Source organism: Sinocyclocheilus anshuiensis, unplaced genomic scaffold (genome assembly GCF_001515605.1).
Source record: "Sinocyclocheilus anshuiensis isolate Anshui unplaced genomic scaffold, SAMN03320099.WGS_v1.1 scaffold420, whole genome shotgun sequence".
Lineage (NCBI taxonomy): Eukaryota > Metazoa > Chordata > Actinopteri > Cypriniformes > Cyprinidae > Sinocyclocheilus > Sinocyclocheilus anshuiensis.
Genome location: NW_015557082.1, coordinates 918093 through 934759, shown reverse-complemented (window position 1 = coordinate 934759; position 16667 = coordinate 918093). Strand labels below are relative to the sequence as shown.

The 16667-nt window shown below is 37.4% G+C and overlaps 1 protein-coding gene across 1 annotated transcript in view; it reads right to left on the bottom strand.

Annotated features, from left to right (window-relative positions):
- Positions 1-667: 667 nt before the first annotated feature.
- LOC107676981 (leucine-rich repeat and immunoglobulin-like domain-containing nogo receptor-interacting protein 3) overlaps positions 668-16667 on the bottom strand; it is a 29525-nt gene continuing 13525 nt past the window's right edge. Inside the window, exon 2 of the mRNA XM_016471755.1 lies at positions 668-4286. Coding sequence (XP_016327241.1) covers positions 2425-4242 — 1818 coding nt within the window. The 5' untranslated portion in view covers positions 4243-4286 and the 3' untranslated portion in view covers positions 668-2424. The remainder of the gene's footprint in view (positions 4287-16667) is intronic.

Here is a 16667-nt window from a genome sequence, read left to right as displayed (position 1 = left end):
TTTTTTTTTTTATAAGTACACCATTATTTGCCTTCATGTCTGTGCTTTTTACATCCTGCAGCAAACACAACTTTGTTTTATTTTATAAAGCAGATGGTATGAGTAGAAAAGTGTCATGACAAGAAAATAATTGACATTTTCTTGTGCACACATGACTGTACCAGATGCTTATGGCCAACAATTGCTCAGCTGTCATGTCATTTCATTTAAAGTTTGTGGGACCAAATCAAAGTATGTTGACAAGCGGTTGTCTTTATTGAAACTTTTTAGGAAAAAACTGTTTATAGAATCAGGGCTGGTGTTTGTAAGTTGGTTGGTACCTATGTAAACCTGAAGATGAATGTTCATCAGACATTATTCGCCTGCTATTCTCGTCTGATTGGGTTTTATTGTTCTGGTTTTAAAATAAAAAGTAAACTGTCAGTTTAAAAAAAAAAAAATGCTGTGAAATGTTTATTTTGAACATCATCTTGGCATTTGCAAAAATAAAAAATAAAGTTGAGAACCATTAAAGGTTATATATGCATTGCATTACATAAATCAGTCAAAAACATTCATATATAATATTACTTTATAATGACATGAAAAATCAGAAAAAGAAGAAATTACAACTCTGGGACTTAGATACATGCTTTTCTAAACAGCATTTTTTTTTTCATTGGTACAATATAAGAACAATATGCTTAACATATTTAGGAATAAAACTATCCAGAACATAAAAATGCTGTGGATACCCATTTATTTAATTTACATCGAATAAAACTGTAAAATGACTTTTTACAAAAAATATCAAAAAGCTTCTTTTAATCAGTTTTACAGTAGTTATTGACCAATTCTGGCAGTTTGCAATGTACATACAATGCTGCTTAAAATACGACAGTACAGGGCGCAATTGATCTGTTCAAACAAAACAGCTCATAATCTAATTAATTTAAGCTTTGTGTTAAATAGATATTGACCAGTAGAAGGCAACAAGGTTGTGACTGATACCCTGTGGTCTTTAAACTGTCGTATTTTAACATTAGGGGGCAGCAGAACAGCTTTGTAAAGTGCCTTCCTGTTTCATTTTAAGCGGCAGCATTTGAGCAAGGTCTAACTCATCATAAATGCTATTTAAAAACAGACAATGCACGTGTAAGAACTCCTGGATGAATCAAAGGATCAGTTGCCTGTGCATAAAAAGCTATCTTTGACTGTATACTCATGCAAATGAGCATAAAATAAGTTATGAGTCTGACATTCCCTTTTAAACACACTTACACTTACATAGAAGAGGTGTAAAGACATACAACAACTGAAAGTCACCTGTAATAAAATGCTAAGAAAGTTTTTGTTTTGTTTAAAGCAGTAACTCTTTAAGAGTTTTCACACAATATTAAGAACATTTTATGTTGAATAAAAGTATTTCACATTAATTTACTTAACATGAGAACAGGGCACCATAATGAACACACAAAACAGCCATATATATATACAATAAAATACAAAATGTCCTAAACCCAGTCTAGATACTGAGGCTATTGGTATTTAGCTGATAAATATGTAATGTTTTTATAAAGACAATATGCTTTTAAATTGTTACTACTGTATCTTTGTATGTGTGTGTGTGTGTGTGTGTGTGTGTATAACTTTATGCAGGCATGACTCAGAAGTAGGTGGCAGTGTAATATAGAAGCACTCGGTAGCCTTATTATCCTTAGCAAACTAAATCAACTAACTTTTTAAGTAAGGTATAATTAAACAGTTTTAACTTTTGAAACAGTCTTCTAGCATCTCATGTTTCTGACAAAGTGGTTAACAGGCTAAGATTTGGGGCTAATCCAACAACAAATCCTTGTTAAATTGGCAGTGTGAAGTGTATGCCCACTTTATTGCCTACAAACTATTGAGAATATAAATTAAATTGCCTAGCAAAATGCAATAATGTACGATTTTTTTTACTTTTGAGGGCATTGGCAATTTCTTGGCAAGCAGAAAGCACCTCTTTAAATAATTATAATCTAAATCATTCTGGACTTTTCTCACAACAACCTCCATAACATTAAGAGCATAATTGAACTTTCATTTTAGAATGATGTGTTCTGTAGAAAATTTTTAATGGTCATTATATATCACTACAAGCTTGGCCTTCTCACATGAGAAAATCTAAAACGGGTACCTAATGCCAGCTGGAAGTATGTAATTCATCATAAATGTCTTAATAAATATGTAAAATATCCCAAGACACCAAAAGTAAGGATAGATTATAAATAGCTGCTGATGGAAATCACCCCTCAGCAACTACATTATTCATTGCTCCCATTAAAACCCTCTGTCTTAACATCCGAACCCATAGTCATATGCAGGACTGGTAGTAGAAATGTATTTCAGTTTGAAATAACAATAATGTGCAGTTAACTCCTTTAAACTGATAGTATGCCCATTTTATATCATCTTCATGTTGAACTTTCGGGCCCCTCCTTGACCCCCGCTGGCAGCGGGACCATCTACCTTTCTGAATGAATACTCAACTGAGAAATTGTTCTTGTGCTGACCTCGTCCTCGGCTCCACACAAATAAGAGAATGAAACAGAAAAGCACAACACCCAAAAACATGATGCAGCCCATTGCTGTGGACACCAGGATGGTCTTGAGGTCCAATGTGAATTTTAGGAAGACACGTGTGTCGTTTAAGTTTGTGTCATTTAGATCTCCCACATAGTAGGTGCGATTGGCTGCCAAAGCAGCATCCAATGGCAAACCACTCACTGTTAGGGTGGCAAAGTAGGTGTCGTTGCCACCAGCATTGCTTGCAATGCAGATATAAGTCCCGCTGTCTGTTATCTGGGCATAACGGATCTCCAGCGTACCTTCAGGTAGGACAATCACTCGCCCAGTACTCTTGGTAGTGATACGTCGGCGCTGAGGTGAAATCCAAAAGATGACCGGAGTTGGGTCTCCTTCCGCTCGACATACAAATGACACCACCTGGCCTTCACGTGCCGTCAGCTGTTGCAGTTTGCGGTTGCGAATTTTAGGCCGCTGACAGGTGAAATGGTCAAATAGTGCAGAGTCCGAGAAGGTACTGAGTGCTTTTCCTCGCAGTTCCACGGGTGTGGCGCAAACAGGTGACTTTCCGTCAAAGTTGAAGGTCTTCCGGCGCTGCAGGATCCACAGTAGGCGGCAATCACAGGACAGAGGGTTGCCATCTACACACAATGTCTCCAGCGTGTTGACCGAGTGGAAGGATCCCTCCTCTAGGGTCACTAATCCATTGTTTGACAAGTTGAGCAATCGTATCTGTTGCAGGCCTCCAAGACCGTAGGGTTGCACTGATATCAGGTTTGTACCAACTAGGTGCAGTTCCTTCAAGCGGACAAGATCCCGCAAGGCCCAGGACTCAAGAACTGAGATGGGGTTGTAAGACAGATTGAGGCTTGCCAAGTGAATTAGGTTGCGAAGGGCTCCCGTAGGCACGGTGGAAATGTTGGTGTTGGTAATCGAGAGCCAAGAAAGGTTGAGACCTTGGAAGCTGTGTGGAGAGATGTACTCAAGGAAGGGCCAGTGGTCAATCTCAAGACCCCGCAGTCCACCAAGTTTATGAAAGTTCTGCTCTTCCAACGAAGCGATACTGAGGTAGCGTAATCGAAGAGTCACCAAGCCGCGAAGGTAGGAAAGAGACTGTCCAGTTATAGAGGTCAGATTGCACCTCTCGATGGTTAGCTCCCGGAGCCCCACCAGTCCTAGGAAAGCCTTGTTTGAAATGTACACCAGGTCATTATCACCAACCTCCAAATTGCAGAGGTTCTTCAAGTCCTGGAAGGTGAAGTCCAACAGGATGACCAGTTTATTCCCACTTAGGTCCAGAGTGGTGAGGTTGGTGAGACGTGAAAAGGCACCCATGGGCACGAGTTTAAGCTGGTTGGATCGCAGACGCAACACTCTCAGGTTAAGCAAGCTGGAGAAGGCATTAGGCTCCAACACGCTGATGAGATTCTCGCTCAAGTCTAGTTCCTCAAGTCTCGAGAGAGTCGCCAAGTCATTGTATTCCACCCAGTGCAAACTGTTGCCGCTCAGATCCAGCAGCCATGTGTCAGTCGGGATGCCTCCAGGAATAGAGCCCAGACGCTTGTTCTGGCACATCACGGCTCTCTGATGAGGGATACAGTCACAGCGCTGTGGGCAGCTTTGGCCATGTGTTAGGGATGCAGCGATTAGGAGCACAAACAGCCCCGGTAAGCTCAGGCGTGGACAACCCGCCATGCCCCTTCCCTACCTTACTGGGGCTGAATCACTGCACCTCACACCTAGAGAAAAAAACACAAAAAAAACAGGTCTTGATTAACCACAACTTTGCAACTCTCATCGATAACCACTTCTACAGCATTATGAAGCTGTCCTGAGTCAAATGATTACTTACAGTTTGTATGAGCATGACTACTACTAATGTTTTAGAAAACATTGGCCAAAAAAGTGCAGCTGGATAAAATATCTTTGTGAAGACACAGCACATTTTCAGTAAACAATATTATTATAATATAAACAAACTGCAATTTTAATGAATTTAAGCCCCCTACATAACACCATTAAAGGATAGTTCACCCAAAAATGAAAATTCTGCCATTAATTACCCTCATGTCGTTCCAAACCAGTAAGAACTTCGTTCATGTTTGGAACACAAATTAAGATATTTTTGATGAAATCCGAGAGCTTTCTGACCCTCCATAGACAGCAACGCAACTGACACGTTCAAGGCCCAGAAAGATAGTAAGGAAATTTGTTCAAATTTAAACACAAATATCTTGTGTTTTGTGCTTACAAGTTAATGTCTTAAACTGCCGATCTTGTTACTGAGCAGTTGGGGGTTCGGTGCCTTGCTCAAGGGCACCGCAGTCATTGTATTGAAGGTGGGAGAGAGCGCTGTACATTCCCTCCCGCCACCTACAATCCCTGCCGGTTCGAGACTCGAACCCGCAACCTTGGATTTCGAGTCCAACTCTCTAACCATTAGGCCACGACTTCCCCATATCCATGCAGAGTTGATGCTGTACGGCCCGTTCAGTGAATCGCTGGCCGATTCAGTTGATCAGCATAAAACAGTGATTCTGTCCAAATTCCATATAAAATAAAAAATAATTCCCTTTGAGCTAAATTGACCTGTTTCCCTTACATCTCGAGCCCGAAGACTCGAGAGATGAACTAATCAATTCTGATTCTGGGACTGCGTAGCGTTATAGCCTATGGGACTGGATGAACGAACGACTTGAACCCGAACACTCGAGAGCGAACTAATCATTTCTGTTTCCGGTACAGACTGCAGTTTAAGCTTCAGTTTATGGGGATGTGACATGACAAATGAAAGAATGATACAGATCAGGAGGTGAGGGAAACTAACAGACTGCAGAATCTGAAACAATGAATTAATCGTTTCTGTTTCCCATAATCTGGCCTTGGTTTTATTATAGTTTCATTGCATTAACAGTCTTATTAGAAACGTTGTGTGAGTAGATGTTTCATGGAATTTGACTATTAACATGTAACATTTTAATTATATTCTGCTGAAATTAACGAAATGACTCGAAAAAAGATTGGTTAATTTTGATAAACGCGATTCAAAGATCCGAGCCAGGAAAATGATCTAATCTTGAATGTTTGATCCGAAGTTGAATGTTTGTCAGAAACTGAAAGTTGCACAACATTGCTTTGTGTTTACCAGGGTAACTGGGGTGTTTCTGCTTTTCTATAAGCGCCACATACTGTCAGAGAGTGAATTTGCATTTTCATTCATCCAGTCTGCCATTCTTTTTGCATGGATCTGAATAAACAAGCTGGATGATTATTGCACCAAATGTTCATGACCAACATTCGTCTTTGTGAGAGGTCTTTAAAACTGTAAGATTAAGCCATTTAAAAATGAAAAAAAGTGTTATTTAAGGTTAAATGCAATGTAAAACAGAGTTTCAGCACCCAGCTTTTTTCACTGAAATGGTAAGGACCAAAGTACATAGAAAAATCTTTAAAGGGAGAGTTCACCCTAGTGCACCCACCTCTTAATTACCCACCCTCATGTCGTTCCAAACCTGTAAGACCTTCGTTCATCTTCGGAACACAAATTAAAGATATTTTTGATGAATTCCGAGAGCTCTCTGACCCTCCATAGACAGCAAGGATCGTAACACGATCACATATGTAAACAACGTATGTATGCGGATACGTTGTTTACACCTTGATCGGAATGTAAACAACGTATCCGCATACGTTGTTTACGTATGTGATACTCTCCAAAATGGCGCTATAGGGTGATGCGGAGGAGACAAATTGTTGAATAAAGTCGTTAGTTTTGTGTTCTTTGCACACAAAGAGTATTCTCGTAGCTTCGTAAAATTATGGTTGAACCACTGATTTCACATGGATTATATTAACGATGTCCTTGCTACGTTTCTGAGCCTTGATCGTGTTAGGATCTTTGCTGTCTATGGGAGGGTCAGAGAGCTCTCGGTCTTACTGGTTTGTAACGACATGAGGGTCGTTAATGACAGAATTTTCATTTTTGGGTGAACTATCACTTTAATATGTCATACACACTTTACACATGAACAGGCTGAAATCTCAGTTGACTTAATGCCCTCTTCAGGATCATGATTTCTTTATCTTTATAAGCCAAGAAATAAATTAACTGTATCGAGCTTTGAGCTAGGCATGGCTTCAAAATGACTTAAGATCATGGTTGATTTATTTAGCATTTTATCAAAAGACTGAAAAAAACCTTTGATAAAATATACATTAATATTAACATCGTCTTTACAAATGTGCAATGGAAGACATCCCAGTCAGTGCATTTTTACATGAACATTCAGGCCCACCCTGGTGCTACAGTTAAACATAATGAGACTTACCTATGGAACAGAAGTTTAATAGTCCAATCCCAGAGTACCAGGTTGTTATTGAAAAGTGACATTTCAAATGTACCCCAGCACAACCCTTCTTCTCCCTCCCCCATCATCTCTGGTAACCCAAAAGCATGACCAGCCCCTGGTTCAAGCCCATATCAGTTGACACTATGAAGCTGTCCAATCAGCACAGACCACTACTTCAAACAACAAACGGAGTGCACAGGATCGCTATAAGTCAATCAACAGCGTGAGGTGAATAGAAAACTACACCTGACTATGACTCAGGTGTCAAAGCTTGTGTCACGGGTCATTATGTCAGAAAATCATGAATACTAATAATAGGCAATGATTAATACCCTGCCACTTTTATTTCCGCCCCTACTGTCTCTCCCAATCATGAACTTTCAACAAAGCATATTTCAACTGCTTATTACATTTAATTGTCCTCATATGAATTTATGTCCATGCAGATGTGCAATAACTCCAAACTGTTGGAATACAAACACTGTAACTGTACCACTGCATTGTTACACATACATTTCAGAAGATATTACCCCCTTAATGGGCTATTTTACACAGAAATGGCAATTCTGCCATTATTTACTCACCCTCATGTCAGTCAACAGTTTAAACTGTTTTTGTCCACATAATCAAAGTAAATGGGGTCCAAAACATTGGTCTCCACTGACTTTCATTGTATGGACAGAAAAAAAAGAGAAAAGTGAAAAAGGAGAAAAGGAGTGACATGAGGGTGAGTAAAATTGTCTCTAAAATACATTTAACTCCAAATTGAGCTTCCCCTGCATTGGAATTTAAATGGAGCTGACCTCGACCTGAAAGATGTCAGGAGTAAATGAGAGACACGGCTACCTCTTTGCTCTGTTGTTCACCTCAGCAAGGTAGCATGTCACCTGAGAATTACATAACAGCTGTTAGTAGATACGTGAAGGGCAAATCAAGCAATTAGTGTTTATTTTCCAGTAACAGCTGTTGAGAGGCTGGTTAAACATAAAATATCAATACAAAATAAGATCAATGTTCTAAAAACAGATTGAGAAAAGTAAAAAAAACTCTGCTGCCAAATCTACACTAGACACCAAAAGTATACTTGGTCATTATATATATAAATTACAACAAATTAAACTAATATAAAATGAAAACATTACTATAATATATACAGTATATATAATACAGCGAGTAAAATAAGTATTGAACACGTCACCATTTTTCTCAGTAAATAAGTTTCTAAAGGTGCTGATGACATTAAATTTTCACCAGATGTCGGTAATAACCCAAGTAATCCATACATACAAAGAAAACAATACAAATAAGTTCAGAAATTAAGTTCTGTGTTCTTGTACTTCGTACAAAAGCCTTTGTTGGTAATGACAGCTTCAAGACGCCTCCTGTATGGAGAAACTAGTCGCATACATTGCTCAGGTGTGATTTTGGCCCATTCTTCCACACAAACAGTCTTCAAATCTTGAAGGTTCCTTGGGCCTCTTCTATGAACTCTGATCTGTAGTTCTTTCCATAGATTTTCTATTGGATTCAAGTCAGATGATTAGCTGAGCCATTCTAGCAGCTCTGAAACTAATTGAGAGTTTCCTTGGCTGTGTGTTTGGGATCATTGTCTCGCTGGAATGTTCACCCTCATTTCAACTTCATCATCCTGGTAGATGGCAGCAGATTTTTATCAAGAATGTCTCGATACATTTTTCCATTCATCCTTCCTTCAATTATATTAATTTTGCCAGTGCTACACCATGAAGTTTTGGGGTGATGTGCAGTGCCATTTGACCTCCATGCATGGTGTGTGTTATGGCTTCCAAAGAGTTTAATTTTGGTCTCATCTGACCAGACTACATTCTCCCAGTATTTCACAGGCTTGTCTAAATGTTGTGCAGCAAATTTTAAACAAGCTTCAACATGCTTTTTCTTCAGCAATAGAGCCTTGCGTGGTGAGCGTGCATACAGGCCACGGTGGTTGAGTGCTTATTGTACTTATTATTTTTGCAATTGTACATGCTAATTCCAGATCTTTGTAGCTCTCCACAAGTGGTCCTTGGCTCTTGGACAGCTCTTCTGATAATTATTTTCACTCCTCTGTCAGAAATCATGTGTTCAATACTTTTTCCATGTGTCATTCTACTTTAATACACAGAACTTAATTTCTGAACTTATTTGTATTGTTTTCTTTGCATGTATGGATTACTTGGGTTGTTACCGACATCTGGTGAAAATTGTGTATCAACAGCACCTTTAGAAATATATTTATTGAGAAAAACGATGTGTTCAATACTTATTTTACCCGCTGTATAATACTATACTATATGATACTATACTATAACATTAGAAATACTATAATAATTTATAAATAATACTAGTTTGATATTTTAGTAACACTACACTTAAAGCCTTTATGTATAGTGCATTATAAAAGTAGTTTTCAATGCATTAATTATGCTTTGTAATGCACCTTGAAATTCATTGTACAATCTTATAAATAATTGTAACCACAGTTAATACATTATAACACTTAGCAATTCATTGTTACACTATGTATTTTAAATTTGGTATTAATTAAAAACTCAGACAGCTCCGTCAGGCAAGAAGATGCTCACTCCTCGTATGTGTAAACATACCTGGCAATAAAAGCTCATTCTGATTATTTACAACAAGATATAATATATTACAACACACATTATGAATAATTACAATGCATTATACCCTTTGATAACCCTTTATAATGCTTTATACATAAAGGCTTTATAACGTGTTACCTATATTTTGTTATAATGCAATGGCATTCATAAATTTTGAAGTGTGACTTTTTTTAAGTGTCGCTTAGCATTTTGTCTACTTAGCCATTTATAGTGTTAGTCATATTATGCAATCATAAGACGCCTAAAATCAATGCATCCTGGAATCATGCTATTTAGAGCATGCCGGAGCTAAAAGGAAATAAAAGTCGTTCAACATTTTTGAGGCAGTGCTTGTTTTGAGTGTGAAAAACACTTAACTAGGTGGTGCTTGATGTTTCTGTCAAATCCTGGATACTGTCCTACATAAACAAGACCAGGTTTAATGATGAGAATGGAAAAAATAGCAGCATAAGCACAGACTGATATCGCACAAACATCAGAGAGAAAAGTCTATCTGGGTTGGAAAAAAAGAACAAAAAAACTCTTAAACAGATGATACAGACCGGGAGCAATTAAGGCAGCCTAGTACCTTAATTAGAGAGAAAGCACATTAAAAGGAATAATGAACGCACACTAGAAAGGGAAAAAACAAACTCTAGGGCAGGTGCAAGAACTCATGGAGGGGGCCGTGAGCTGAAGGGAAGTGTGTGGAGGCGTCAACTTTCCCATATATCACCGCTGGATCTGCACTAGTTTAGTGCTGCTGATGGCACTGTTCAACTCACATCGATTTCAAATGCTGCCCACACATCTCTTTACATAACCGTACAAATCCTCCTCATTCTGTCTCCCGTTGTTCCGCAAGCCCATCTATCATCTGCAGCTTGGGGAAACCCGACAGTGGCCCGTGAGGAGACAGTCAGACAGGATGAAGCGGACCGAGGATGAGGAAGGGGCAAATGACGGATGCTCAGGGTGAATGTCGACTCCCTGGAGGTGACGTCTCAAGGGGACCTCGTACTTCACAGGAGGCAACTGTAACCTTGGCCAAACAAAAGCCGACAAGGGCATCAGCGTGTTGCTGGACAACAGAAGGCATCTGAGACCAGGGACGTTCTCGGATTCGGCAGACGTTTGGGAGTTCAAGGAGATGACGAACAAGGAGCAGGAACTGCGAAATGCTGACTTTATACATGCTGACTGTGTGAAGAACAAACGATTATGTCTTTTTTAAAGAGTATAGAAGCCATTCTGAGAAACTTAAAGGGACAAATTTGTACAGTGGCCGAGAGAGAGCTCAACGCGCTGTAACTTAAGAAAACACATGCAAATTGAACTTGCAGCGCATTTCTTCATTTGCATGTGTTGTGAGGATTTGCAGCGCGTTTCTTCATTTGCATGTGTTGTGAGGATTTGCAGTGCGTGTGTTGTCAAACTGATGAAGATGTTTTCTTAATTTGCTGGTGTTTTTTCAATTTGCATGTGTTTTCTTAAGTTGCAGTGCGTTGAGCTCTCTCGGCCACCGTACAAATTTGACCAGAAATGACCCTCATGTTGTTCCAAACCTGAACAACTTTCATACGTCTGAGGAACATAAAATTCTAGATTTTGAAAAAGTCTTAATGTGTTGTTGTTGTTGTTTTTTTGGTCCAGACAGTGCACCCCATTGACTTAAATTTAATTTTAAAAAACATTCTTCAAAATATCTTCTTTTATGTTCCACAGAAGAAATAAAGTCATACAGGCTTGTAGACACAAATAAGACCAGATCAAAAAGTCATTTAAAGTCATAAAGTAAGATTATAACATAATTAAATTAAACAAAGCCTGAAAATGTACACTCTAAACCACACATCAAAATTATGATATGGCTTAGTGCCATTATTAAATCACAAAGGCTGTGCACACTGCCTGTTTCAGTTTTAACATTTGAAAATCTGACAGTCACTGATGAGCTACTACTAAATATATTGTAGAAACTTAATTTTCTATTTTACAGTGAAATATTATAACAATAATATTTCCTATTTGTTTAATAATTTTATTCAATAACAATAATTACATTTTAATAAAAATTACTTTATTTTTCACTTGAATTCTTAACAGAGAAATATTACAATAGTATTAATAGTAGTCATAGTTTAATATTTTTTATTCAATAACAGTAATTGATTTTTTTTATTTTACAGCAAAATAGTAAAATTAATATTATTAATAATTATTATTAATATTTCATTCACAAATTTGTATTTTACAGTAAAATATTACAGTTTTATTTCTTATTAATATTTTTATTCAGTAATAACATAGGAAATTATGATCCGCACTCACGAGAACAATCTTCTTTTTTCTTTTATTTTACATTCATTACTGATGGGAAAAGACACAAACGTTTCAGCTCAAAGCCTTCCTCAGTGTGTGAGGAAGTAATAACAATAATAATACTATTTTATTGTCATATTGATATAAAAATCACAAATTTGGGGTAAAATTGTGCAGCCCAACAAACAAGCATAGCAAAAAAACATTTATTTGTTTTATCGTCACCTTGGAATTATAAGGTTCTATATGACGTTTTTTTGTCAAAACTGAGTTATTCACATGTTCTTATTCTACATTATGTGACTTGTTTACTTATGTGATTTGTTTTTTAAGTTGTGTACATTTTTGTACTTTTTATTTAAAACAAACAAACAAACAAACAAACAAACAAACAAAAAGGTTCTATCTAAAAAGTATATGGAATGTAAAAACTTTGAAGCTCATCTCAAAACCACTCAGAATGCTGATAGAAATGTATAATTTAAAGGTGGTGGAATAGCAATTGCAAATTTTGCCAGTAAAATTACAATTAAGATTTTTCCCCAAATTGTGCAGCCCTACTTCTAGTTCTCTCGCACATTAATAGGATTTGAACAAGAAAATCATATAACCTTTAATAAAAGAAGGTTAAAAACATTCACAAATCTCCACCTGACCTGGTTCATGAACAGGCATGCTAATCAGCTAAAAGTTAATGAGAGGTGACATGTTATTGTAGAAGCGGCGCAGGACAATCACACACAACTCTTGAGGGGATAGAGTGTCAATTGTGTTTCAGGGAAGAATGACAATGGCTGAGCGCAGCCTGGGAACATGACTTGTTTAACATGCATATTTGATGCAGGTGAGAACAGAGAGGCCCTCTATGCTAGCAACAATTGGCATTGCTCAGTTTCCTGATGCAATGAATTATTCACATTATCATGGTCCATGAACATGACCGACTATCACAAAGAGACTGACCACGGCTTCCTGATGGACTAATTCCAACAAGAATAGTGATGTAGAGTATTGAACATTCGCTCTTTTATTGGCTCACAATCCTGTGAATAAACTGACTGATGCTCTACTTGACAGCTGCTTGACACGGCGCTTGATGCTGGTTTTATCTTCGCTCAGAGAGTGGGTTGGATGACCTGATCCTTGGCTCCAGCTATGGTGAGGGAACTAGATAATTAGGTCAAAAGATAGGCTTGGTACTAACTAAATGTGGCGATCAAGACAGGAAAACGTAAACAGACAACCACTGCTGGCATCGTCTTCATGGTGTCGTTTTCTCTAATCAAAGCTACTTTGAATTGACGTAGCCAGGCCAAGGATGGATTACCACCCAGAGTCATTTTTTTCTTATTTAAACAATATTATTAGTATTAAGATATACATATTTCAAATAGCTTAATTATCTTTAAATATTTTATATATTTTTCAGATTCCATATTTTTAAGGCCACAAAGAAGATTTTTGCATATGTGGTTTGTGTTGGTTCTAAATTTCATTCTAATTTTTTTTTTGAAGTATGCGATGAAAGCCAAAATGCCTTGACCTTGAAAAAGCATCCAGCTTTCGAGGAAGAAGCCATTTGGTTTCATTACTAATCAACAAACGCTATTTACAGTCAATTTCCATCGACATATGGAGAGCACAGTTTCTCCACAGGATGTTGATAATGACATTGAAAACAATGGCTGTTGGCCAAAAAAAGTCACATGACTGTGACTGAGGAGAGAAACCAATGACGTAAAGCTCACCGTGCTCACAGTTTTGTCTGACTCACAGCCCCTCAGGCCATGTCTGACTCATTTACACAATTATAATTGAAAGTTTTCAATATGCAACAGTACTAAAGTTCAACTTTGAGATGGAGTCTAACGATTTTGTTATTAAAGGGCCATTTGCCTGTGCTATTAGCGATTAAATTGGCCTTTATCACAATCTGCAAGCATATTTATTTTGCTGTTCATATTATAAGGTCAGGTTTAAAAACACATTCATTTAGGATTTTTGTTGCACGGCAGAAACAAAAAGAATTGAGAGATGTAAACTCAGAATTCTAAGGAAAAAATCTAAATTGCGAGATAAAATTAGAATTGTGAGATCTAAAATCCGAATTCTGAGGAAAAAAAAAAATATTGTGAGATATAAACTAAGAATCATAAGATGTAAACAAAGAAAATTCTGATTTTTTTTTTAAATTGTGAGATATTAGACATTAACTTGCAATTATTAGAAAAAAAGTCAGTATTGTGAAATAAGTCAGTTAACATTTTTTGCATCATGGAAAAAAAAAAAGAAGTGCTAGATGTAAACTCTAAATTGCAAGATGTAAACCAAATAAATTGTGATATTTAAACTTAGAATTACAATATGTAAACAAAGAAAAAATCTATATCTCAAAATTCTGATTTTTTTTCCTGATAATTGAGTTTATATCTTACAATTCTGAGTTTATATTTCGCAAATCTGTTTATATTACAATTTTGCCAGAATTGCAAGAAAAAAAATTCTGAACTGTGCAATAAAAAGTATTTTATTTTTTATTCCATGGCAAAAATGGACTTGCAAAGAATAATTTCCTAAGACCGATTCATTCAAAAACATTGATTAATTCAGGACTGCAACACAACAACTGTCTCTATGAGTGAGTCACTGAGTCATTCACTAAAACAGACTCATTCAAAAACAGTGGTGTTTCAGAAATGGAACAACTTTCTTTACGAGTGAATCACTGAATCATCCATTAAACCCGATTCCTTGAACACTGATTTATTTAGGAACTAATCAAGTGGTTGTCTTAATTAATGAATCATTGAATCACTCAGTGGATTCATTCAAAAACATAATCACATTAATTTAATTACGGAACAGAATACAACTGTGGCTTCATGTGGAATTATATTCATTGGTGGAGTAAAAACAGATGAAGAGGAATTATTTTGTCTAAAATGTAAGTTATTCAGTACTAATGTATTGGATATTTTTGAACTATTGTATCACTCCAGCAAGTCGAACTGTTGTTCAAATATCGCTTAATTTATAACTGTTATCAAAGAAAACACTGAATATACTAAGGTTTTCCAAAACTCAACAAGTCACTGGATGAAGTAGCGTAGAGGATGTCATACTCCATTATGGCATGGCTCATCAAATTTATCGTGGAGCGACATCCCAGAGAGCTCAAATCTTGAAGCATCTCCAGATTTATTCTCTCCAGCAGATAAAATAATTAATGCCTATGGTATCATCTTTAAAATGTCAAAATGCACACCTCACAATATTTTTCACTAAATATAAATTACCTTCCACTGCTTCGGTATTTCACAAGATCGGTTCTCCTTGTAGTTACGCAGCGGCTAATGAGTTCCACTGGGTAGTCCAGGTCCTAGCAGCACTGCAGTCAGCATGCATGTGGACAGGGCAATAGTAAAGTAGGTCAGCCATGTACGGCACCCCTGGCATTTGGGCACAGCCAGCAGTACCTGTAAATTAACATCCTCTCTGTAAGCCCCTCCAAATTGAGACACGGCACTGACAGGAGTGTCGCCAGTCACTGGATCCTCAGAGCTGAGGAAATAAATTAAGAGGATTACAGAAGTGGCATGAAGATTGTGATTGCACACGAGTGCGGAGTCATAAACTGCAAACGTTTATCACCATGAAACACAGCTTGAAACACAGTCTTGCGAGTATGCTATAAAGTTAATAAAACTAAGCCTGTGGACAAATACACTCACCAGCCATTTTATTTGGTACACCTGCTAGTACAGAGTTGGACCTCTGCTAGTACAGAGTTGTCAATAAGGTGCTGGAAACGTTCCTCAGAGCTTTTGGTTTGAGATCTGGTGACTGTGGAGGCCATTTGAGTACAGTGAACTCATTTCCATGCTCAAGAACCCAGTTTGAGATGATTTGAGCTTTGTGACATGACGCGTTAGAAATGGTCAGTGTAGTAAATCAGCTCAAAAGGGAGATATTTATGACTAATTATAACTGGTTATGATTAATAATAAATATAAGTCTGTGACCAGGACTGTAATTTATATTCAAATGTCAAAAGCTAAAAGGGTCTCTTAAGCCATAAAACCCAAAGATCATGCATGATTCTACGCAGACGCTACAGTCAGCAACAATATTTCGGTAGCCTGTGGCGTTTAAACAATACTCAGTTGGTACTAAGGCACCAAAAGTGTGCCAGGAAAATATCCCTCACACCATACACCACCAGCACCAGCTTGAACCATTAATACTGTACAAGGCGGGATGATTCATGCTTTCATGTTGATTACGGCAAATTCTGACCCTACCATCCGAATGTCACAACAGAAATCAGGACTAATCAGACCAGGCAACCTATTTCCAATCTTCTATTGTCCAATTTTGGTGAGCCTGAGTGAATTGTAGCCTCAGTTTCCTGTTCTTCGTCTTAGCATGTTGTGGCCTTCTGCTGCTGTAGTCCGTCTGCTTCAGGGTTCGACATGATGTGCAGTCAGAGATGCTCTTCTTCATACCTCTGTTGTAGCAAGTGGTTAAGTTACTGTTGCCTTTCTATCAGCTCGAACCAGTCTGCCCATTCTCCTTTGACCTTTGGCATCAACAGTGTATTTTCACCCTTTGAATAAAAATGAATAAAAACTGAATAAAAAAAATTCATATACTGTATATTGTTCAGCCCAAGTTAAAAAAAAAAAAAAGAAAAAGGTAAAACTGACAATCCTGTTACCTTTCTGAAGGCATAATTATATACTAATATATATTTATTGATCTAGATTGAGGTGCCAGTGCAATTTATAGATATACAGGTGCATCTCAATAAAAGGTTAAAAGATAAAAA